General features: G+C 43.2%; 1 protein-coding gene across 4 annotated transcripts in view; it reads left to right on the top strand.

Annotated features, from left to right (window-relative positions):
* Positions 1–24,677, top strand: part of SYNE3 (spectrin repeat containing nuclear envelope family member 3) — a 68,369-nt gene that overhangs the window by 33,011 nt on the left and 10,681 nt on the right. For all 4 annotated transcript variants that reach the window (XR_006165138.1, XM_042790717.1, XM_042790715.1 and 1 more), the window contains exons 5-17: positions 2,816–2,977; positions 3,727–4,071; positions 5,243–5,379; positions 7,310–7,457; positions 8,187–8,369; positions 8,639–8,782; positions 9,814–9,948; positions 10,917–11,078; positions 11,787–11,950; positions 12,914–13,037; positions 13,213–13,368; positions 14,004–14,153; positions 15,620–15,658. Coding sequence is in view for 3 of the 4 variants with exons in the window: in XM_042790717.1 (XP_042646651.1) it covers positions 2,816–2,977; positions 3,727–4,071; positions 5,243–5,379; positions 7,310–7,457; positions 8,187–8,369; positions 8,639–8,782; positions 9,814–9,948; positions 10,917–11,078; positions 11,787–11,950; positions 12,914–13,037; positions 13,213–13,368; positions 14,004–14,153; positions 15,620–15,658 (2,049 nt within the window). In the remaining variant the exon portion in view is untranslated. The remainder of the gene's footprint in view (positions 1–2,815; positions 2,978–3,726; positions 4,072–5,242; positions 5,380–7,309; positions 7,458–8,186; positions 8,370–8,638; positions 8,783–9,813; positions 9,949–10,916; positions 11,079–11,786; positions 11,951–12,913; positions 13,038–13,212; positions 13,369–14,003; positions 14,154–15,619; positions 15,659–24,677) is intronic.

Raw genomic sequence — 24,677 nt, 5'->3', positions numbered from 1 at the left:
CCTTATAATTTCCAAATTTTAAAAGCACGTCATTTTCTTTTAATTACATTGACAAGAATATTTTTAGATGTGGCAGCCATTTCCTGTGTGCTTTCACTTGCCCAGTAAAATAGTAATATGCAGAGGCTGAGGCTTTTAGCATAAATGATGACTGAAGATGGTGAGAAAAGTCGTTACACAGTATGTGGATATTTAGTCAAATATCTCAAATATAGCTGAGCACATCAAATGAATTTCAGCCCATGTTGTCTCTGTTAACTGAAACCCAGATATTTATAATGCCAACCCTCGTGTACCGTGGAGCTCAGACTAAAAGCACCATGAGGAGTGACAGGAGCTTTCTGGACTCGAGATGCCACAGAGGGGTTTAAAGCAGGAACTTCCTTTGTGTGCTGTAGATTGCTTTCCAGAGGAGGCTCATTTGACTTTGCTGACTGTAAGGGGAGCTTAGGGGAGAGGGTTTGCTATGCCTCTGTCCACCCTCCTTGAGCACCCAGGGCTGGGCATATCCTGCCCAGACACTTCTCTTCCTCTGCAGCCCATGGCAAACCCATTATTTTCCTATATTGGTTCTCTCACTCTTTCCAGGGCCATGTCCTTGCTCAATGTCTCCTCACATTAACCAAGTACATGTGGAGATGAAGTTTAACACTGTCCTGCTCCCTGACCAGCTAACCTAACAGAAGCAAGTGATACCACATTTTCCATCATTAGAAAGTTTCCCTGCCTAACCTCTTGGGGCCGGGGGGGGGCCCAGCCAGCTCTTTGTAAGCCTTTTGTTTGACAGCTAGCACAGTCTCTCCAGATCCATGGCATCTCCTTGACCTCATGAACTAGCAAGAATATCCAAACTGTGCACTCCTTTGTTTTGGCTGAATAGCCTGGCCAGGGGTGGGTTATTTCGACTTCCTTTTTAACCCTCTATATATTAGCGTAAGACTTTTGAGTTTAATAATAGCTCCACTTTGTTATTCTGACTTGCTCCCTTTGGAGCTTCTGTCACTGCAGCAAATGATCCTAATTTCCTGTAATCAATCAGCTCGGGCTGACTTGTTTCACTTTGATGTGAATTCTTCAAGTCCCTAGCTTGAGGTCAAGGTGTGAATCGTCTAACCCGTATGCACCTCTGCAGATTTGAGAATCAAAGCAAAGAGATTTAGCAAACAAGTGAGGTGTTCTGCTGGATATATCTTGACCACAAAAGTCTGCAGTCATAATTCTGCTTTTTGGTCTCATCCAAACCCATGTTTGCATAGGTGGTGCTTTTAAAGGTCCTGTCCTAATAAGTGGGCAGCCTTTCCTCCTCCGTGGGAAGCAGCTGTCCCTTAGCTGTCCCCCTTTTGTCCCAGAGCAAGTCAACTAACTTTAGGGGAGCCACTCTTGACTTGCAGAACTCAGCAGAAATTGCAGTGCCGGTGTGGAAGAAGAGACTGGTGTGGTGTCGCCTGGAGAGCGGTGGCTTTGTACTGCACCGCGGGCACAACCTGTCCCGAAGGTGAAGGGCAGAGTCCCGGAGGGACCGTCACCCCCCCCCCCCCCAGCACACAGGAGGTCCCACGGTGACCGATGCTTATGCCACCCTTCTGCTGACCTGGCTGGAGAGAGGCTGACAGGCCCACTGCCACCTCCGGCAGGTTGATGGGTGAGGGGACATGCCCGGGGCCACACAGAGACAAGGGACAGGGCGAGGGGACTCCGAAACTCAGCTCACCATTGCAGCTATCACCCTACTCTACGCGGAGGGCAGCTGGGATGAAGCTCTGCTCGGAGGCAACGGGACGCGGCCCATATTGCACAAAATGAAACTCAGCCTGATGTCCAGGATAGCAGAGTCTTCCAAGGGTGCTGCAAGCGCTAAATGGATTGCGTAAAGAACAATTTTTTTCCTGATGTAACCACAGTGTACCTCAGTTGCTCTCTCCATGCCAGCCGGGGGCAAGAAAAAAACAGTCTGATTCTGTGGGAAATAATACTTAGGTTGGATATTATACTAGTGTAACAACAGAGCAAGATTCCTCGTGATCTGTGTAAAACTGCCTCCAGCAGGGCCTAAACTTCCGCTGACAAACATGGATAGCCTGGGCAAATGTGACTGCCTTGTGGTGAGGGGTGCCAGACTGGATTAGTGGGGAGCAACTCATGACGCGCAGGCCCCTGTAAATTCAGGGATTGTTGGTTATAGGGTATACCCACAGTAACTCAGAAAAGGAAGCCTGCTTCCCGTAGGCTTAAACTTGCTTCCAGGATCTGTGATACCACCACAGGATATTTTGTGATCTGCTAGTTGAACGAGTGTGAAAGTTCCTGGGATACGTGATTGAAGGTGATGGTGACTTTCTGTACAGTCTGCTTAAATAATGAACACTAAACCAATTTGCATGCCCCTCTCTTATTCTCACTTTGAGAGATAGGCAGTCGATCTGCTGTGTGCTCCTGTTTATTTTAACCACCACAGGGAACACAACTGCTTGTCTTTCAAAGTAAGACCCAGAAACAGATTTCTGTCTCTCTTTCTTTTTGTAATGAGAAAATAGGAAGTTTTGGAAATAAGAGGCTAGAAATTCACCTGAGAGGACCTTGCAGTTTTCCTCCTCAGAGACAAGCCATTGGGAGCCTGCATCACAACCCAGATAGGCAGAAGCTTTTATGTACTTTTGTGTTCTGTTTCTTGAGGTGAACGGTGAATTCCCGTGGAGGCCAAGTGCTGTCGGGGCTTACGAAAAGGGACTCTTGTTTATAAATTCTGGGTTACAGTGTAAAGGAAAAAGGGTCAGATAAGCACTGTCCTCACGGCTTCTGATGTCTCTTGTTACAGAGCAGAGTGAAACTGCTTGAAAAGATAACTAAGGAACATGAGCAGTACAGCGCTAACGTCAACCGGTTTCAATCGTGGCTGAATGGTGTGACAGAAAGATTAAACTGCTGCACTGGAGAAGCAACCAAGTCTTCAACAGAGGACAAGTTAAAGGCACTGAAGGTCCTTAAACAATATAATTCTAACAAGGAGCTGGGACTGTGTGTTCTTCATCCCTGTATACGCTGCTCAAGCCACACAAGGGTGTACTTGGGAAAAGAATTACACAAACAAAAGGTGTTGATTGTAACATAGGCGAGGGGGAGAAGAATTGTATCAGGTCCTAAAACCATTAGTACATACAGTTCTCCCAACTGTGTCGTGAGTCACAGGCTGATCTCTCTTGTTTTTTGTTAAAGCCTGATCTCCTATGGTTGTGTGATTCTTTGAGAACCTTGCCCTTTAAACTTCTTTAAATTAATGAATTTTTAGTAAACATGATCCAGCTAGAGCCTGAAGGCTCACAGGTTTTGAGAGTTTAGAACTGCTGATAAAAACATCAGTTTTGAGAACACTATCCGGTATTTTGGTGCCACTGCTTGAACTGTTTAGCTTTAAATCTCCCAGAGATCTGACTATCAGTATTTCTTAGTGCCTGAAGCTCCTGTTTTCTTTGGCAGAGACCTCAGGTGACAAGCATTTACGAAAATGAAGCCAGTATTTTCAGAATCATGGCAGTTAGTATTACTCAGAAAGCAGTTAAATTACCAACTCTCGCTTCTGGTCACTTGAAGACAGACATACTTTGACATAAGAAATGAAGAACAAAATATGTACAGCCAGGAGAGGTGGTCTTTTTGCCTACTGCTTCTAGCCTTTTCCCCCCAACTTCCCATTCCTGCCACTAATCTTTATTTAACTTCTTTATGCAGGAAATTGCCAAAAACATTAGAAGTGGTGGAAAGAAATGGAAGCACCTGGAAATCCAGAGTGCGGAGGTGATTCAGAATACCTCCCCACTCGGAGCTGATAGAATGAAGGATGAACTCGAAGATCTAAGAAAAGCCTTGGAGAAGTTGAAACTGCTGACTAGGGAGGAGGAGGAAAGGTTGCTCAAGATCCAACAGTCAGAAAGTGCCTATGAGTTCCAAGCCAGACAATTAGAAGCAGATGTCCAGGAGTTGAAAAAAGATTTACAGAGACTGGAAAATGATCTGGACCCTGGGGAAGGGGAGAAGACTGAAGATGAATTTGTAACTCTCTGGAGAAAATGCAATGTAAGTTTTTACCCTTTGTATGCTTAAAACCATCAGGATCAAGTGCAGTCATAGACTGAACACGTGTAATCACATCCAACATGTGCCTGTCCCATTGGTTAAAGGTGACAAGGAACGGGTTTGAGCATGTATGAAACAGCCTGAGGAAAATGTGGATAGCAACAATGGAAACGACTGTTCTAACCTCTATCTCACTCCACACAGAGGGAGCAGGGTTGGGTGATGGTTTGGAGTTTGTGTCTTGAGTTCAGAAGGACCGTATGCAAAACGAGCACAATACAGAGCAAGCAACACAATTTGCTCTACTTAAAAAGAATCAGGAAAATAATGCCTCACTATGTATACAAATACATACATACATACACACCCCCACAAATGCACATATTTCTGGAGTGTTTGGTAAGACCGTTTCTGTATTATATCCTTCATCTGTGTAAGGTTAGTATCTGTAGTCCTTTACCATCAGGGACATCTTCATTCCTAAGAAGTCCCAAGTTTGTAGCAATCTAGTATTTACACCAAAATCGTTCTGTTGCAAAAACGAGTGCAAAAAAAGTTTGTCACACATAAATTAGGTAAGAATCTGTACCACTCATTTCCTCTTGAGCGCTTGTTTTGCATTTGTTATCTCCTCAAAATGCCTTTCATTGCTATTTGTGTATCCAGAATTCAGCAGCTAGCTGGGAAAAGTATACGCAAAAAGGATCCATAAAATACAGAGTGGTTCAATCCAGCTGTATTTGCATGAGTTTTTTGGTTGTTTTTGTTTCCCCACATCACCCTGGAATTAACATTCCACATATGCGCGCCTTCGAGAAAGATCTGTTCGTGCAAACAGATGCGGTTAAGACCGCTCCAAAAATGCAGCTCATGTTATATATTGCAGTCAGTGAACTGGAACTGGGCCTGTTTGTGATTCACTCTGTTCCAGTAGTGAATCCTGCAGATGAGAAGCAGCAGCAGCAGGGCGGTGCGAGGAGAGGAGAGAGAGCCTGAAGGAACAAAACTCTCTGAGAATGTTTTCTGTCATAGCAAAGTCCATTTTCCTTGCAACCAGGAAAAAAGGCATCAGAAAGGGGACTTGTGAATACCCGGAGAGACGGCCTTACACTTCATTTCATGTGCCAGACATTACATATGGTGTGATCTGTTCATTACTTTTATGATTAAGGCAACGAGAGCATCTCTGGCTGCAGAGGAGTCCAAGGTTGAGAGGCTGAAGGCTCAGCTTAAGGACCTGCTACGGTTTTCTCAAGATGTGCAGCCACACGCTGAGAGTGTTGTCTCTGCAATACAGCAGTACCAAAGGTAGTGGGAAGTCTGATTACCCAGGGAGGGGGGAAGAGGGGGGAAGAATCTTCTCTGACATTGAAGGGATTGCCAAGGGCCTAAGAAAAAAAGTGATATGCCATCCGATTGTAAGTGATGGGTAGAAAACAGAGGCTTTTGCTAATTACATCTGCCTCCACATTTCCGTAAACCTGTAATTTTAGCCATTTGCTAGCAGCTGTAGGTTGCTGGCCATTTCCAAGCAATGATCTTGCATCATTAGGGTTGTGTATGGTTTGAAGAAAATTAGATTGTTGGCAGCTAATTTGATCTTCTTAGCATTTTATGATAATAATTTATGTATTTTGCTTGCCTTTCATGACAGCACCTAGAAAATCAGGACAGGAGCTGTAGTAGTAAAACGGTTCAGAAGAATTACGGCCTTCCCTTGTTGAGTTTGTTGTGGTGACTCATCAGCCTTAGCAATTATTTGGCAGAGTTTATTCCCCTTCTCCTGGCAGCATGCATGCATGATTCCTGTTTTCAACTTGCCTTGGGTTGGAAACTCTGAAAGTTTAGCCTCTCCCCAGACTTCAGTGTTTCCGTTTCCAGGCTGCCTGGAATCAGGAAGTAAAGAAGCTGCAGCAAATTTTGCAAACTAGAAGAAAGGATCTTTTTTTTTTGAGGAAAAAGAAAGGTCAGTTTTTTTTTACTGTATCCAAGCTTATTTTCCTCTGTCCAGTGCACAGTGTGCTGTCCTGCTGGAAGGGTTATAAGTCATGAAGGGAAAGGATTTCAGTTTAAAAACTAACAAGTAAATGATGTCGAAAGAGAGGCAGAGAAGGCAGGGGACTTGCCTCCGAGTAGAAAATGGCAGCAGCTCTCTTGCCAGCTTCTCTCCAGAGCTTCTGTGCAAAGTCTGGCAGCCTCATGCTGAGCCTGGCAAGGGCAGCAGAGCAAATGGCAAAGGACTTGTAATATCAGAACTTTCTATTTGGGGAGCTTTTGGCCTCTACAAGCTTGCCTTTGTTTAGCTCCGTAACATCCCAGTGACACAGGTAAGATTATTGTTTCTGTTTTTACAGAAAGGCAGTATTAATCTTGATTGGCGTTGCTCTTGCCTGCCTGTCTTGTGAGTTTGAGGGATACTGTTCCCATATGAACGTATAGTTTGGGCTGCATTCTGCCATGTCAAATAGGATTCTGCAAACTGGGAGGTCGGGAAAGCTGAGAAAAACAGGAGGCAGCTGCATGGGGTGTGTCACTGCTAGGCCTTGCTACTCAGCTGTATGTTGGATGAGCCTTTGTAAGAGAAGCCTGGACATTTAATGAATGTGTGCTGATTTTTTTTTTTTTTTTTTTTAGTATATACACACACATGCATGTATAGCTGTGCATGTATGTATATATACATATATAAATACAAAGCTTTTCTCAGAATCACCTATATATGTTAATGTAAATACAACTGGTTTACAAAATGTTAAAATTTATAGGTAGGCAATAGGGTGGTCAAAAATTTCATAATGTAAGGAACAGAGACTCAGTAATTTGTAAAACACTATAGGCAGCTGCAGCTGAATTCTAGACACTCTTGGCTTGTTCCTCCCATCAGTCAGTGAGACTGTTCCAATAATATGATTTGTTAAATCATGCTGGTGGTAGCAGCCAAGATCACATACAAGGGGAGACTGCTGGCTGCTAGGAAGGCATAGTAATTTCTGATACACAGTTGCACAAGACACAAATGTGTTTTACCCGTTTCTAAATAAAGTTTTGTCTGATGTTTCTGACTGGCAGAGCAGCTGTCAGCAAGTAACACCAGGCTCAGACAGTAAAAAAGACTGAGGTTTTTGTGTTGGATACAGTTTACACAGAAATCTTGTGTTATTTCATGCCTCGATGAATAGGATGTTAGGACTTGGGTTTCTTCATAATCCTTCCCTCGGCTGTCACTTTAACCTTGCAGTGTTAGAGGCAAGACATCCAAAATGAGCACTGATACAGAAACCCATCTGAGAAGACTCTTCCAAAATCCCCTGCAAGATTTTGAACAGTGGAAGCCATCGATCCAGATGCTCCTGGAGACTCCGGAGCCAGCGCTGGCTCACATTGAGGTAGCAGACCTCTTGCTAAGCTCAGAAACTGGTACTTGGTCTGTGTTTGCCCGAGCTATGCCAGCAGCAGCTGGAAGGGCCTTTCCAGTATGGCAGGAAAATACCCACAGTATGGAGGTCAGTACTTCGCTCCAGCTGCAGTGGAGTGTCTTACTCTCTGCCCTCCGTTTGGTTATCTAGAGTTGTCAACTGAACAGACTGACTTAAAGTGCTAAGTATCTTTAACAATTATGATAATATCCTTTAGCATTAGCCCAGCTCTCCCCGGACAGGAATTCTGTGGGCCCTGTTAAGACGTGTGTATTAATACAGCGGTGGGATTGCAGTGAATGATTTCTGCACGTGCCCAGCAAGGCGTGTTACTTTGCCATCCCTGTGATCTCCACAATAAATATGTCTCTGAACAGGGACGGAGTTCATCCTTGGGATGAGCATTCGAGCTGGCCTTTCTGTTGGTTGTTTAGGCCTCTCCTCTGCACAGACAACTCTTTCCATAGCACAGCTTTCCTCTATTTCTGTTCACAAAATGGATGCAGCTCTGGTGCTTCTAACATTTATCAGGAAGACTTTTCCTTTAACTGGGCACTGTCCAGGTACCTTCTGTTACCCCTTGTCGGCCCAGCGTGCTGTGTATGACTATGTCATACTGCTTTGTCGGTGTGACTTGTGTGGCTATATGATTTTTACTTTTTTTGGTATGATTTCACTGGAAGAATTTTTCTCCTCTAGGCTGCTCTAGCTGAAAGCTCCCAGTTCAAAGAGAAGCTGATGACATTACAGCTGAAGAAAGATTTGCTAAACAATGTCCTTGGCGAGGAAAACGCAAAGTCTTTCCTTCAAGAAGTAGCTGAAGCTTCGAAGGAGAGAGAAGTTCTACACAAAAGTCTGCTGCAAAGCAAGGGCAAAGTCCAGGTGAGCTTCAAAGTCCACGTACAGTCTTTGCCTGTGACAAGGACAATGATCAATCTTTTACTAAGGCAGTTTTATAGCTATAAATTTAGTACTAACCAGCTGTGCCAAATTCCTTTTTCTAGGTTGATCAAATATGCAAATAGATTTGTGGTCTGTTGCATAGTGCAGCTTGGTGTTTGTTCAGAGTAGGAAATGGGCATTGGTAAAAGATAACACCAAGGTTTATATGTTGAATGCTGGATCTATTTTCTTCTCCTTTCTTCACCTAGAATTTGATATCACAACATAAGGACTTTGATGCTGGTTTCGCACCTTTGCAGAAGAAATTATCTGCCATTAAAGCCAAATTAGATCTAGAGAAGGAACCACAGCCTGACCTCTTGGGTAAAAAGACACAACTCCAGAGACTCCAGGTACATTACAGTAATGTTTGACCGTGATAGCCTCGGTTACTTGTCGTCCTGTTCATATTTTATTAGCCTTAGGAATTCAGTACTTTGTCCCTTCAATTGTGTGTTAGATAATTGAATTTGGTCCAGTTTATAGCATGGAGTAGATGAAATTGAAGCAATGCAGCTGAAGAACTGGTGAACTGGGCTTGAGGGAAGGCACAAGCAGCTGGAAGCTGTTGGTGTCACACCTTCTTGGGCTAGTTTTATTGCTAAAGAAAATGTATCCTGATACTTCCCTTTAGGAGTGCAACTGCACAAGATAACCTGAACCAATCTAACTCCCTCCAAAAGCAGGGAGTTCCCATTGTCTCTCCGCCTTCTGCATCCCCCCCCTTCCTGCCCTTTCCCTTGTCACAGCTTTGACACGTGCTGGATTTACTCCACCGGCTAATTCAGCTGGTGAAGATAAAAAAAAAAAAAAAAGATTAAAAAAAAAAAAAAAAGGAAAAAAAAAAAAAAGTTGATAATTTTCCACTTGCTTAGTGTTTTGAACTGGTTCAGCAACGGAACCAACATGGAGTAGAGGCTGCTCAAGGCATGCAGTGGGACTATATAGCTGGGAGAGGGAAAAGAAGAGCAGGAGGGGAAAAGAGAGATGTGGCTCTTCCTTTTCACCACGGTGAGCTATGGTGGCTCAGCTATAGGGTACCAGTTCATCCTTGGTGACCATGTGGGTTTTGTTACCATAGTTCTTTGCAGTACTTAGCTAATTGTACTCTGTCTCCTCTGGCAGCTTCTTAGCAACTTGTCTTCTTTGTTATCAACTGGTAACATGTAAGAATGTCCAGCCATTTGTTTCAGAAACATTTACTCCTAGACATCAAAAAATTTAATTTTCTTAATTAAAGTGAGTGATAGAGTGACAGTTCCTTTTTTTTTTTTTTTTTTTCCCCCTCACACTGCCAAACGAAACTACTTTTAGTGTATGTTTTGTGGAGGTCCCTGCCACATCGAGCGCATTACCCCTATGAAATCTGTCTTTTCCTCTGCAGATGATCCAAGATGACTTGGCAGAGCTTGTGATTCAAATGGAGGAGGTAGAGAAGCTTGTTCAGTCAAATACCACACACAGGCATGAAATGAACCAACTGTCATCTGACTCTCAGGACTTGAAGAGATCACTGGAGGTAACATAAGGAAGAGTTTTAGCTGCCTGAAGAGTAGTCAGTTGCCACTATTCAAAAATATAAAAAAAATCTTTGAGCATACAAGATTATATGCTTTGAGTGACAGATACTTTAGTTTCAGGAGAAGAAGGCACAGAATTCTTATGACTTTGATAACTCTTCAAGGATTCTCTGATTGTTTGTAATGTGATTACCCTTTGGGATAGGATACCATCCACATGGATTTTATATGTATATAAATTATTTCTGGAGCAGGCCTGAGATTTCTAACCAAAAGACCTCGTAATATCATGGAGGTGCTTGGACTTCTTCACAGATTCCTGGATAGTGGTTTTGTATCACACTATTTGTTTTTTTTATAGCTTTGTGACCTCAAAGTTCGTGAGAGAAAAGTGTTACAATTGCCTAATTACTTATTTTGACCTGAGGCATTTTGTAGCTTGTAAACATAGCTGTAAAAGGACCTTCTAAAGCAATCTCAGAAGAAGATCTTATAAAATTACCTTAGTTATGCAGGTCACCATAAAAATACATTTGATTAAGTGTTAGCCTAATATGCACTGTGGAATTCTTGTTTCAATCTCAATAATCCCAATTATCACTGAACTGGACTTTTTTTCCAGAAAAGTCTGTTCAGTCATTTCTGAATCAGAGAGCATAAGGAATATTTAATATTGACTGGGGTATAAAAAGACTCACGGTATTCTTTATTCTGTTTCGGCGGAAAAGGGAGCTATTCTAGTGCTTAATGCCCCCCCATGTGGTTGAATTCAGGCCTGCAGGAGCTTGTAGGTGTTTTCCATGCAACTGATGCTAAAGGATAAAGTTTGTGTCTCATTAACAGCCGTTTTTTTTTTTTTTTTCCTTTTTGCCCATGAGATTCTGTGCCAGTAGTCACAGTGTTAGACACAGTAACGAAACTGATTTTTGCCTGTGTTCAGTTGCTGACATATTTTTATCATTTGTAGATGATGATACAGCAGAGTGAAGAGCATGTTCAGAAGCACTGGGCATATAAGGACAAACTCTCTGACCTCCAGCAGTGGATCAGAGTAACCACGGAGAAGATTGACTCCTACAAGGGAGCTGATGTAGAGCAGAACACCGAGGGCCGGGTGGCAGACCTTGAGGTGAGAAAAGCATCTTAGTGGAAGGTGTTAATGATTCACTTTGCAGCATTCAGACACTGAGGGTGGGGGATTTCTGATGAGGGTTTCCTAGCTGGGGAGAATCATGATGGTTTGTTCCTTCTGCAATAACTGTTGGTGGCTGCTGCCTCCTGGCTTCGCCCTGTGCTGTGGGATGTGGAGCTAAGTGAGAGACAAGAACAGTGAGAAATTGTTAAGAACTGCTATAAAGTATTAGCAAAGGTTAGGTGGTTTTAAAAAGAGTTCTTCCTGCCAGGGTGATCTCTCTGGGCAATACTTACCTTTGCCTGTATGTACTCATCGATACATTGAATATTATTACCCTACCTTATACTGGGTTGAACTGGGGCGTGCCACAGCTTTTCCCTGTGCAGCAGTATTTTGCATGCTAGATTCACTCTGGCAGGTTACTCCAGCCAGCAGCTTTTGCCTTCATACAGGAAACCAAGGTGTATCAAGGGGAGGCTATGGAAGCAGTGCATTGACAGCTTGCACCCTTTACATTTTGCTATCAGCTCTTTGCAAGAATCCACAGTGGCTTGTTTTTTTTTTTTTTTTTTTCTCCTGCTAAGTATGTTCTAGCTAGTGCCAACAGAATCAGCACAGTGGACTGAACATTGCCTTCAGTCTGACAAAGCCTCTGCTCTACCCAGGATACCTAGAAGTAACTGTAAGGGCTGTATGTTTCAGAGATGGCTGGCTGAGTTTCCAGATAAGGAGATCAAGCTGCACCTTGTGGAAGCTCACGGCCAGCTGCTCATGGAGAATTCTTCCCCAGAGGAGACTGCCCATGTCCAGGCAGAGCTGGATCAGCTGAAGGAGTCGTGGAGATCACTGAAGGAGATGGCAGCTGGGTAAGTGTTCATGTAGGTCCTTCACATGTCCCTTCAAGGGGATGCTCTTTACTGCTATATGAGCAGACACACTCGATGCTTTATGCTCCCTGCTGCAAAAGTAAAGAGCTATGTTACAATGCTAGGAGCAAGATGAGATCTTATTTAATTATTTGTACAGTAGAAATCACAACTTTCAAGAAAACCATTTTAGAGAACTGAGGGACCAGAGGAGTCTATGAAGCTGCCTTTACCTCATGCCTGGAGTATAGGCAGTGTCTCCTTAGGACTTGGCTCATCCCTGTACTGCCAGTCTGTATCAGGAAATAGGACACAGGCTGGGTGGCTTCTGCTGTTCTGCCTTGTCCTCCTGTTCTCCTTGCTGTCTGATCTGGAGATACCTCCAAGGAGGCTATATCTGCACTGGGATTTGTGCCTTGTACAAACCTGCAAGAGTATCAACAGAGCTAAAATCCTCTCTTAGCTGGTAAATGTGGACTTAATTTCTCTTGCCCTCACTGTGCAGTGTCAAACTGCTGCTCATATCTGCTAGTTGGTATTAAAATTTAATACTGTGATAGTTGTGTGAGTATATGCATACACAATGTCAGAATAGGCGTAAAAATGGAATGATTAAATTGAGGAAGGCTTGATTATACCGCTTGCTGTTACCAGACTGGAAGGTATATTGTCAAGGTAGGATTTTTTCTGGTCCCTCACTCCTCTGAACAAAAGAAAAGAAAATGCTTGGAAATGTTAGAACTAGAGGACTGATGCTGCTTTGAGACACTCCTGTCTTGATCTTATTTTGTTAAAAAGATGTTGGAAATAACTTTAATAGTCATAGCCTTATTAATAGTAATAATAGTATAATAATAATAGTGCTATTTCACCAGAGGTGTCCCCCATAGCCCCAGTAAAAATGTGGATGTCTCATCATTAGATGTTTCGCTGCACTGATGTCTCCGGTTTTGTGTTTTCAAGTCTTCTCAAAAAGTGGCAGTTAAATAGACCCGTGGCTGATAAGAAGAAAATAGCATTTGTGGACAGCAGATGGATGTCTGGACCTGCCTTCCATCTTTTAGATGTAGATCCCAACCATCAGCAGGTGAGAGGGGGACGCTGTACCTGCCATCATATTAGCTTCACCAGCACGGTTTTATTGGTTTCATCTGATATTAAGGGTTACAAAGTTGGAGGTTAAGATCTTGCAGTCAGGACTTCAGAGGAAACATCTGACATAACAGTAAGGGCTTTTTTGTTCCTGTTGTTCTGTAACCTAGGAGAGGATAGGAGAAGGGCAAAATACGAGCAGCCACCTGAAGCTTCTACACGACTTTGAAGAGTGGTTACAAGGAGAAAACACCAAACTGACCAAAACTCTTGCTGTGACTTCATCTTCCACAGAGGAAACTAAGGCACGCCAGAGCAAACTGGAGGTTAGTTTTCAGGGGATAAAGATGGAGACAAAGATTGCAGTAAGCGCAAATACTTTCAGAATTAAAAAAAAAAAAAAATCCCCATACAACCCCAGCTAACCAACAAAAACCCTCACAAAACAAACCAAAAAACCCCCCAAACAGCAACAAAACTCCTCAGACATTACACTCTGCTTTAGAAGACTCTAGGGTAGATGAAGCTCAGGAATTTGGGACAAATATGTCACCCCTTCAACTAAGAAAGCTGTGCCAGAGCTGGAGTGTTAGAAGGCAAGGGAGCGGCCTGGCATCTAGCTGTTGGACTGGACTTTTCCAGTGTGGTGTGGCAAAGGTGTTCGTTAAAAGAAGCTGATTAAATCAGTGTCTGGTAATTGGCCTCGCTCTTCCTATTGAATATAGCCAGATGCAATGACAGTGGATGCTGTAAGAAAAGGAACAGAAATATCCAAGGCTACAGGGGCTCTGTGGATGAGTGGACCCTTTTATATAATTTCAGGCCAAAAAAGAGGTAACAAACGTGCTCTTCCAGAGCACCTAGTAGTTCGATGTAGTACCACAGTTCTTTTGAATGCTGGATTTAAAAAGCAAGGCCTTCTTGAATTCTGAGTTGCTGCTGACCTTGCCTTTGCCTGCAGGAGCTGCAGTCTCGTGTGCCTTATGGTCAGCATCTCTTTGAGAACCTTCTTCATCTTCATCCTGTCACTGGAAACTCTGAAGATCTGGAGGACCTGCGTTACCGATGGATGCTCTACAAGTCTAAACTGAAAGAGTCCCTGAGCTCACCGGTAGGTGACATCACTCAATTCACAGTTGCTGATCTCTGCCATTGCTCTTTTAGGTTGCTTCCCATTGCTAGGCATAATTCAACACTATGTGTGCGTGTCTGCTTAATGAAAACCTCCCTTAGTAAATGCCATCAAAGACAGAACAAACACAGCCATGTTTTAAACTGAAAGAGGGGAGATTTAGATGAGATGTAAGGAAGAAATTCTTCCCTGTGCGGGGGGTGAGGCGCTGGCCCAGGGTGCCCAGAGCAGCTGTGGGTGCCCCCTCCCTGGAAGGGTTCAAGGCCAGGTTGGACGGGGCTGGGAGCCCCCTGGGCTGGGGGAAGGGGGCCCTGCCCAGGGCAGGGGGGGTTGGAACTGCATGATCTTCAAGGTCCCCTCCAATCCAAACCATTCTATGAATCTGTGTAGTTATAAGCACAAATATTCTTGTATTAAAATAAGAGTTGCCCCCTCTCTTTTTCACTCTGTAAGCAATGCTCAGAATATTTGTTAAAATGGAAGGTACAACATGCTCCATTATATTATTTTTCCAACAGTTCCTGAAGTAAGAATATATTTACTGTTCATTATTTGTGTCTCCTGATGTGAAACAGTGATCAGAATAGCCACTGACTGAACCGACTCAGAAAGTAACTGTGCACAGAAGGACCTATTTATTTTTGAAATTGTCTTTATGTGCTAAGGATCTGGAAGGAAATAAAGAGGAGGTATTTTAATGCAAGAATGAAACGATTAGAGAAGTAACCAAGTTGTTATATATAAGACATGCTGAGGATGGCAGACTTCATCCCCATATATGCGATATTCCAGGGCATTCGAAAGATACTCCCATGTTCTTAGTGTAAACATACGTAATTAAGATTTTTCTAGCTTAACTGCTTACGTTACGTGTTCAACTTCAAGGTCCCTTAATCGGAGTATTAGACTTTACAGATGTGCATTCGGTACTTTCTGTATGTAAGTGATTTGGAAGATATCTGAACTCAAACACCTAAAATTTAAGGCACCTGAAAGTTTTCTCCTTTGAGAAACCGTGGTCTTTGAATCCAAAGCTTAATTAGAATACTTTAGAGTGCAGGGAAAGTAAGCATGACCTCTACTAATAAAGAGCACATTTCTAAGAATTGTTTGCCATTGACTGTAATGAGTTATGGATTGTTGACCAAAACCTTGTGTAAGCAGAAATATAGTCAATAGGTGTCAGTAAAGTCAAAGCTAATGCTGGGAGAACTGCTCATCAGATTCAAATGGTCAAGAACCTGAGAACACTTCAGCTTTCTGGCTAATGTGTGTTAAAAAGCTCATTAAACAAAAATCTCCCGCTGATTCACCCTATCCAGGTAACCAGGAATTTGAAAGAAACGTCCCCTGTAAGGTGAATACTCATTTATAGGCTCCACTCTCCACTGGGATCTTAAATTCATGCTGCTTTTTTTTTTTTTTTTCTTTATTCTTTTAAACAGAGTCCTGGATCTTTGGAGGAACCAGAGAGATTCAGAAAGGTATGACAGTTTCCCGTCATTAAGCTAAAAAATGTTTGATCAGACATTTTGAGGATAATTATTTTAAATTAAACTTTTCTAAAGATTCTTGAGATTAATTTGCTTATTAAGGACCTCTGCTAAATAAGTTGTTTATTTTCTCCATATTTTAAAAGGAAAAATATTACAGAGTTTTTACTCTTGAGCTATGCTTACTTTATCCCTAAAAGCTAAATATCCATGTCCTGGGAGAGTAGGGGAACCCAGTTTTTTAACATCTACATGCTGTGTGAACTTAATTTGTTTTTCCAAAGAGACTAAGGAAGAGCCCAAATCTCTCTCTAAAGGATTTAGGGGCCAAGTGCCTAAAATAATTTTGAAAATCGGACTTCTAATTCTTCAGACACTTCTGAAAAAATTGCTTTGAATCGTTCAGTCCACCTTCTTCCTAATGCAGAGCAAGAGAGAAAGTCAGAAGATTTGTCTAATGTTATTAGGCTAATCCTTATTCTAAGCGGCAGAATCCCTCCTGTGAAGGATTTTCTTTTTGAAGTGATGACATAAGAAACAGAAGCAGTACAGGAGACGATAAGGAGAAGCTTAAAGAAAATAAAATGCTGCCAGTTTCTTATTAAACCCAAACAGCATTTCTGATCCCGTTTTCACAAAGTCAGAAAGTTTTTCTGTTGACCTGAGCAGTGTTGAACTGAGTCTTTTCTTTCTGTCACAATTTGCTTTGTTTATAGACACTGTTAGCTTCTACTCTGTACTGTGATCTCACTTTCCATTTGTTTTCAGAAGGAATAGAATAAGGCTTTATTTGCCCAACACAAAGTAGGCTGGATGAATAACGTGTTGCAGGAACATAATCACATAATCATCTTAAGCTAAATCAAACCCTTGATTTCTCCAGTTACAACATCTCTTTGGAAGAGACCAATTTTTAAAGGGTACAGTACAGTGCACTCCTAGTGTGGCCAGAAATCAATTTCTTCATTCCCAAGAGATATTTCTCTTGTACTCAGATGTGGAGTAGCATCTCCAGTGTTTTTCCCCAGTAAAATACTGACCAATTTAAGGTAGTTTTCACATATCCCCTGAATAATTTTGGCTGCAGTTCAGCCTTCCTGAAAACCCCCAAAGAGTTTCTATTCTTGCCTGCCTGGATCAGCATTAATTGTTAGGTACTGTTGGTCATCCAGTAAGGTCACCAAAATTTTTCAGCCTGGAAAAACAATATGACATTTTAATACTTGATGTAGAGGCAGCCAAACATTTAGTAATGCTGCTTTTCCCTAGAAGAGGCCTAAGGCAGTATTCCAAAAGACTAACCGAGGAATTCTCTGCTTTTGGTCAAGTTGTTCGTAGGGGAAAACAAAATAAAACAAAACAAAAGGTTTAGGCATAAGCACATCTGCACTGCACAATTAGATATAATATTTTAATTCATCTGCCCCACCTGCCTCCAGGTAGGTGGTATTTATTCCTCCTTAACTTCTCCAAAGGAGACTAAAGTCTTCAGTTAATTTTCAAGGATACTGGAATAACATAACGGCAGGAAGCAAACATTTGTCAGTTAGGCCTGCAGCAAGAGCACAAAAAAAAAAAAAAAGCATTCTGGGAGTTTTTAATAGTAACGCCACACAAACAAAGAGAAACAGCTCGTATGTGTGAAGGAAAGAATAACTGAAATACCTCACAAGCATGAAGGAAACGGCTCCCATTGCACCACGTGATTGGCACTTTCCCTCCAGCCAGAACAAACGTTGCAGCAACTTATACCTTGCTCACATCAGCGTGATTTTGCTGACTTCCGAGCATTCATTCTGTATTTAAACAACGTCAGTACAATGAGAATCCAAGTGCTGTAAGCGGAGGTGTCTGTCTTTCATTCAGGCTAAGGCTTTTATCGGGATGCGAGCCTGTGCTGCCGTTAAGATTGTCGAGCACCACTTAAGGGAACCAGAAAATAAAGTTGATCCCTTTCGGGTGCCTGGCTGTTCAGGCCGAGAGAAGAAGAAAAGCAAAGCAACTGCAGAGTTTGTGGCTTTGCGGTTTATTAGGCGAAATATTTTTTGTCTGTTTTGGACATCCTTTCAAAACCGTGGGGAAGGGAACCAACTAGCCTGAGAGAATGGCAGATCTCAGGAGTTAATATCTGCAGGAGGGACGGGTGGTTGGGGGGCTGCATCGCTGCACCTGCATGCGGTGGGATCAGGTTATCTAACCTGCCAGCTCCCTCATGCTTCGGGGTTACACAAAATCGGCAGAGGTGGCAGAATTTCAGCTCTTTTTGGACTGATGTCTGTTTTCTGCAACGCGAGGTCCCCAGTGACTCTGCTTGTCTCTCCTGTTGGCGCTGTGAATGTTCTGCAGCAGCAGCACCAGCAGATCAGCCTGGAGAAGGGGAAGACCCAGCTGCAGCCAGTCTCATTCCATTGCCTTCTGGTTTTATTCCATTTCTAGCCTCCGTGGCCAAATGTTGGGCAGAATAGAGCCTGCTCCATGTACATTAATGTGCTTTTTTTCCTGAGCATTCATCCTTTGCTGAGGACATGCCCCCTAGCCACTGGTGCCCTTAGGAACAGTATGGGCTAATGATTGCGAGGTGAGCGACTTCTTGTTGATTAACAAAAAACAGTTGCAGGAAATTCCACTAGCTGCAGTGAATTTTTAGCAGGTGCCAGCGACAGGGCAATGTAGCTGGATATTTCTGCAGGGCACCTAGCACACCCAAGGACATAATCGAGCAAATGCTCAATAACTATGATAAATGTTACTTTCAAAGGTTGGCTCCTAGCTACTTGAAAATATTCCATGAGCATTCTTAGCGTAAATAGGAAGCCAAAGGCTCATTATTTACAGTCCTAGGTAGCACTGTTTGATTTATTTTCTCGAGTGCTCGGGGTTATTACACTTCCTTGCTAAACAAATGATCCTGGCTTTATTGTTTGTACAAACAAAATAATTAGGATTCATTACATCAGTGGCCAGCTAATTGCTTCCTTTGAGATTCTGCTAAGAGTAATCTCCTATAACACACAGACAGAAGGAACGTGTAATTTAATCTCATTTAGAGACACCATTGATCTGTAGTCAGTCAAATTAATGCAGTCATTCAGGAAACTGTGCAAAGCAAGAGCTGCCATACATAGCTTGCCAGGAAGAAAAGAGCAATGTGCTCTGCTCTGCCCAAGTGGGGATATGACAGGAATTCTTCATGACAGAAAGTCACGTTACAGAAACGCACAGCATCGTGCCGTGCCTCCCCACTGAGAGTACACGGCCTGTTTGTTTTCCTGAAGTCCTGCTGTGTGTTAGCCACCTGAAATCTTCTGTACAATTACATTCTTAGTAAAATGGCAAAGACTCATTAAAAAGTATCTTTCCCTCAGTTTTCGGTATCTCTTTTATAGATAGAGAGAATATCTCTCCCTATTTTTTCATCACTGTGCCCGTAATCCTGTGCCTGCTTTCGGAATTACACCCTGGCCCAAGCACAGGAAGAAGGGCGTCTTACCATTCAAAATCAGCAGTTAGGCATGTTTTCCCTTAGCAGGGATGCTTGCTCAGAAAGGAAACTTAGGCTTCAAAAATTAAAAGCTGAACAATCCTGGCTGCCTCTCCCTAGCTCTGAGCCACTGTTAAGTACGCTGCGCCAGACAGCATCCTCCCCTTTCCTTCTCCAGCAAGCCCACAAGCTTCCCTCTGCGTTACTGCCCCTGTGAGACGCCTGCCTGTCTGCCCTTCCTTCTGTAGGTTTCGTGTTTACCAGTCTACATTACAGCCTTCCCAAATGCAAGAAAGCAGGGACTCTTTGTCTTTTATCTGGTTCTGCCACTTCTGTACCTTGCCAGCGCTCTTCCTCTCCAGCAGTGCTGGTGCAAGACGGAGAAGGCATCTTACTTCGCAGGACGGCTGGTTCTCACTTTCTGTTAAGGTGGTATTAGCTAGGCACGTGGTTGGTGGGCCCTGCTTGTTTTGTTGAAAAGATGAGTCCTTTAGTAGCCCACCACGTCGTGAAGTATTTGCAGATTTTCACCAGGGAGTTACCTTAGAATGGTTTTCTCAGCGGATAATTTCACCTCCTAACTGAAAGGTAACAAGAGAGAGATACTTGTTGACCGACAGCAGAATGAAACCAATTTCCAGTATATACTTGAAAAATGTTTTTAACACTACTGTAAAAAGCACAGAAGTCTCATAATCAATACCTCAAACTGTGTATGTATTAGGGTTTTTTTAAAGTAATGCATCAGATTTTAGAATTATTTAAATAAAGGGCAAATCATATCCAAATTGTGTATGGTGACTGCTGAAGTTTAAGAAAAGTTTAATCTTGACTTGAGGGAAGTCACTGGTAAAGCAGCTGGAAACGTACATTGTTGACAGGATAAACCAGCTCTTGATATCAGTAGATTCTTCTACAGATTCCAGAGCATGACTTTATTTCAGATTTTATTCTTCCTATGCCCAGTTTAATTAGTTTATTTCAAATTGCAAGACTGAGTGGAAGTTAGAAACTGGAAGAAGTTGTTTGCTCCTCTGCCCTCGCTTACTCTACAGAGTAAATGTAAATGTAGGACACTGATGTCTCCTACTAAATTTCAAATACACTGGCTGAAAAGTTGTACAGCTACTAGCTGCCAACAACTCTTCTAAAAGTAGTACAGGATTGTTCTTAAGTAGAAAATATATTTGTTGGGATAAATTGTATTGCTTATGAGTGTATTAAAACTGGTGGGGTACCCCTGTGTTTTTAATTGAATCCAATGAGCAGCTCAGGCACTCACAGCTGCTCGTTTCCCATGCAGTGGGAGGCAGGGGAGAAGCAGAAGGGTAAAAGTGAGAAAACTCGTGGGCTGAGATAAAGGCAGTTTAATAAGTAAAAGGAGGAAGCAGAAAAATGAAACCAAGGAAAGCAAGTGATACAAAAACCCCCCCGGCGGCTCACCACCAGCAAGCTGACGCCCAACCAGCTCCCAAGTAAAGACATACCTGGTAAAACTCCTCCTTGCCCCCATTTTCATTGCTGAGCATGACACCATAGGGTATGGAATATCCCTTCAGGGTCAGCTGTCCCAGCTGTGCCCCCCCCCAACCTCTTGTGCCCCCCCAGCCCACTGGGTGAGGAGCAGAAAAGCCCTTGAGTTCAGCACTGCTCAGCAAGAACTAAAACCCGGGTGTGTTATCAACGCTTTTTTTTCATCACAAATCCAAAACGTAGCCCCATATAAGCTACTCTTGAAGAAAGAGAACGCTATCCCCGCTGAAACTAACACAACTGGTTTGAAAACCTCTTACCCCCTTCGGAACCTTTTGCAAATACTTCACTTGTGGTACTTAAGAAACTAAGTGCAACTCACTGCCTACTGAAAATGGGCTTCAAAATTACCTCACTGGAACTCTGACCTTCCATTTTCTTATAACATGGAACGAAGATATTTTTGCTACCCATCCTACCTACCACTTTTCTAATCTTCCGCAGGGCTTCCCTAACTTTCATGACACATCAGACACTTTCCAAATAAAAAGAAAGTAGTTTCCACTGCTTACGTGCTGAAGATGTGACCGAACCAGGGATTTTTTTTCTGCTTGCTTAGGCCTGGAGGATTCTAGAAAACAGCACTACTTCAACAGCTCACGCTGTAGCCTTTGTCCTGTGGCACGCATCTCCTAAAAACATGTCATGTTATATGTGCACTCAGAAGCTAACCTTTATAAATCCGCTTGTGTCCCAGTTGCATACGGCACAGCACTTAGTTCTAAGCAAGTGTGCAGCAGGAATTCTGAGGTATCTGCCGTATGTGACTGCTGAAATCTCAGATACAGCCTGCTGGCTTTTCCTTGTTTTCTGTTTCTTTTCAATGAAGCCTTCATCAAAGATTCTAGCTTATCATCCAGCCATGTTGAGCTACTCCAGAATCCCCCCTACGGGAGAAACCAAAGCCTGTAATTTGCCTGTATGCTTACTTATTTACGTACATACGCTTGCGCTCTTCAGAATTGAAAAGAATGTTAAGGTTGCAAAGTCAAGCAATCTGAAGATAGAAAATGTCAGAGCTGAAATTGCTTGTGTGACCTCAGTTAACCTCCCTGCCGCACATTCATCCTGGCAGCTCTTTATGAGATGGAGAATGATAAGCACAGGACTCAAAGGGGTCCCAGCCATCCTTACTCATGCCTCACCACCGGTCGCCTCACCTGGGCGGTGTTTGCGTTTCGGAGAGTGCAGTTCTGAGCCCAGTGGCTCACTGTCCTCTTGCAGGGGCCACATAAACTCTGACAGTAATCAGCTCTTCGTTCCTGCTGCGGCGTATGGGGATGAGCCACAGCTTTGCCCAAGAGCGTGCGGGATGCTCAGTTCTATGGTGACATTAGTATCCAACTCCCCCACATTATTCCCCTCTTTTCTCAAGACCAGCTGTGATTTGCAATATGTTGCTTATCTGAGAGAGAGATGCTCACGGCTCTGAGTTGGGAACTGATGAGGAGCCCATCTCCAGACTATCTCACAGTGAGGTAAAAGCCCAATTTGCTTTGGTTTTAGAGAGCAGCCTGTGTTCCCCCTGGAACTGATCTCTTGCTGGCAATAACCTGCCTCTGTGAGTGGCAACTGAGTTAGTCCCCAGGAGGATCTCAAGCAGCAGAAACCCAGGGCCTCTCAGAGGCAAAATATGACTGATAAGGCAACTGCTTTGCCAAAAAAAAATGATGATGCCTGATGGTGGCATGCTCCTATTCAGAATGAAAGGGGTGTCACATAAGCTGTTGTTGGAGCCTTCCTGGCAGCTCTTTTTATTCCCAGAGGAATAACGAAGTGGTAGAATTCATACCTACGTAGGTGATCCTTTACAAGGCCTATCTGCTCTTCCTATTAAGATGTACTTCCTCTGTCCCTATTGCTACAGGTTAAGCCCATTTATGTTGTGATTTTCCCACTGTGGAGGTAGGCCTGGATTCATCCTGTCTAAGCTTTTAACTCAGGGGTTTACAGAGTCGTGCACAGTGCAGAGAGTGTAGATGCAGGTTGGCTCTCCATCCCTTCCACGGGAAAGAACTAGGAGCCAGGTTCAGAGCTAACACAACGGGATTTGTTCTTCATGCCAGGTGCTTGGCCTGTGGAACAGCTTGCGAAAGGATATTGAGGACTTTGTACAGTTTGTATAGGTTCAAGGGGAAACTGGACAAGTATCCGGGAGAAAGATTAATTGAGTGTTGACTAGGTGGACAAGCTACATCAGGCTCAGGAAACTACCTGAGCTGAAAGGAGTTGGAGGCTGGGAATATTAAGGAGGAATTATTTATGCTTGCCTTAGTATCTACGCATCTGCGCCGAGTGCTGCAGAACATAGGAGGCTTGGGCTGGGTTCAGCACTGACACGAAGTGGCATGGCTGTTGGTGTCTTTGTATAGTGTCAGGCAGACACTACGGCACTGAGCCCTTTATCCATGGGGAGAGCAAGAGTTTTCAGTCAGCAGGGCATTTCCCAGGATAGTCACTCAGTGAAATGCTCTAAGGCAAGAGGAATGAATCCAGTCTAAACCTTCTTTCTCTGCCGGACCACTGATTCAGTGGTGCAGGTATGATTTTTGTCAGGCATGCTGGTGACACACAACCAGCAGCAAAAACACACTAATGAGCATGGTATAAGACGCTATATTCCTCTGCTCCCTCAAATAGCTAGATTAACTGTGTGCTTTCATATGTTCTGGAATGTGGTCAATAGCAAACCAGGGAGTGCACTGATTTTTAGTAAAATACTTCAGCAGCTTACACAGGAATATTATGTAGCCAGTTCTAAAGTGCTTTTCTGCTGTTTCCCATCCAAGTGATTTTTCACGGTGCATTTGGTAAGGAGTTATTAACTGCAAACAGATTTAAGTGCCGAGGACTCCCTAGATCTAAACCGATGCTTGTCACTCAAACGCCCCAACATGAATCGAGCACAAATGTGAATGTTCACAGCCAGTGCAGTTCATTTGGTAACAAGCATGCATTTAGCATTACACAAAACACAGCCGTCTACCCCTTGACAGTCCTTGCTTGTCCTGGTATTTTGAGGGGGAAGGGGGAGGACATTTACCCTTGATGGTGAACTTTAAAAGTATATTTTCTTTTTAAATGTCAACCTATTCCTTTTCCATGTGTGTTTCAAAAACGTCTCTGACACTTTGGCTCGATACCCAGGTATTCCAGCTGTTATTCTAAGATGGTGGAAATTAAAGTTCTGTTGACTTCACTGGAGCTTTGCCAGTTTTCCTCAGAGGAAGATTTGATTTCAGAATGTTTTGTAGAGCCTAGATCTGACACACGCACTGCAGTCAGTGGGTGCTGGGTAGTAGCTGTACTGATGCCAGGAGCTGGAGCGATTGCGGAAGGGATATTCCAGTGTGTAGCAAGGGTTGTGGTTCCCACCTTTGCTCTCATATGGAAATTAAATGTTCAAGCGGTCCTTTGCAAAGGTGGAACTGTGTCAGATTGTCCTTTTCTAACCCAGAACGATGCGCTGAAGAGTTGGGAGTGTGGTCCTGACTCCAAGTAGACTCGTACAGCCCTGATCACTCTGAGCCCAGCAGAGCAGAGGTTTGAACCTTGGCCTCCTGAATTCCCTGTTGGTGCCCTAGTCTCAGATCACCACAGCCTGAAAGCAGCTCTCTCTCACAGCACAGACCTAAAAAAATACCTTGACTTAGTCTTAGTAAAATCGAAGTGCTGCTTTTTTCACACTCAGTGCCCAAAAACCTTCCCTGGTTTTTCCAACTGTACCATCTCTCCTATTAAAAGTTACTGCGTCTCCTTCAAAATTTTCTATCCTTTAACACATCTAGTAGTTCTACCACACCATGTCCCCCCCAAAAAAAAAAAACAAAACAAAACAAAACCAAAACCATATCACCAATTGTTCCAGTGAGCACAAAGCCACAGAACTAATGTAGCTTTCATGTGGGCATGTAAGAACCTGGGCATATAAGTAATGAATCCATTTGTAAGGGTATCAGCTGAACTCCATGAATAAGTAGTTCCCAATCCTGACTT

This window comes from Tyto alba, unplaced genomic scaffold, assembly GCF_018691265.1.
Source record: "Tyto alba isolate M040663 unplaced genomic scaffold, T.alba_DEE_v4.0 Super-Scaffold_18, whole genome shotgun sequence".
NCBI lineage: Eukaryota > Metazoa > Chordata > Aves > Strigiformes > Tytonidae > Tyto > Tyto alba.
The sequence above is the reverse complement of the archived record's forward strand: the minus strand, read 5'-3'. Positions and strand labels throughout refer to the sequence as shown.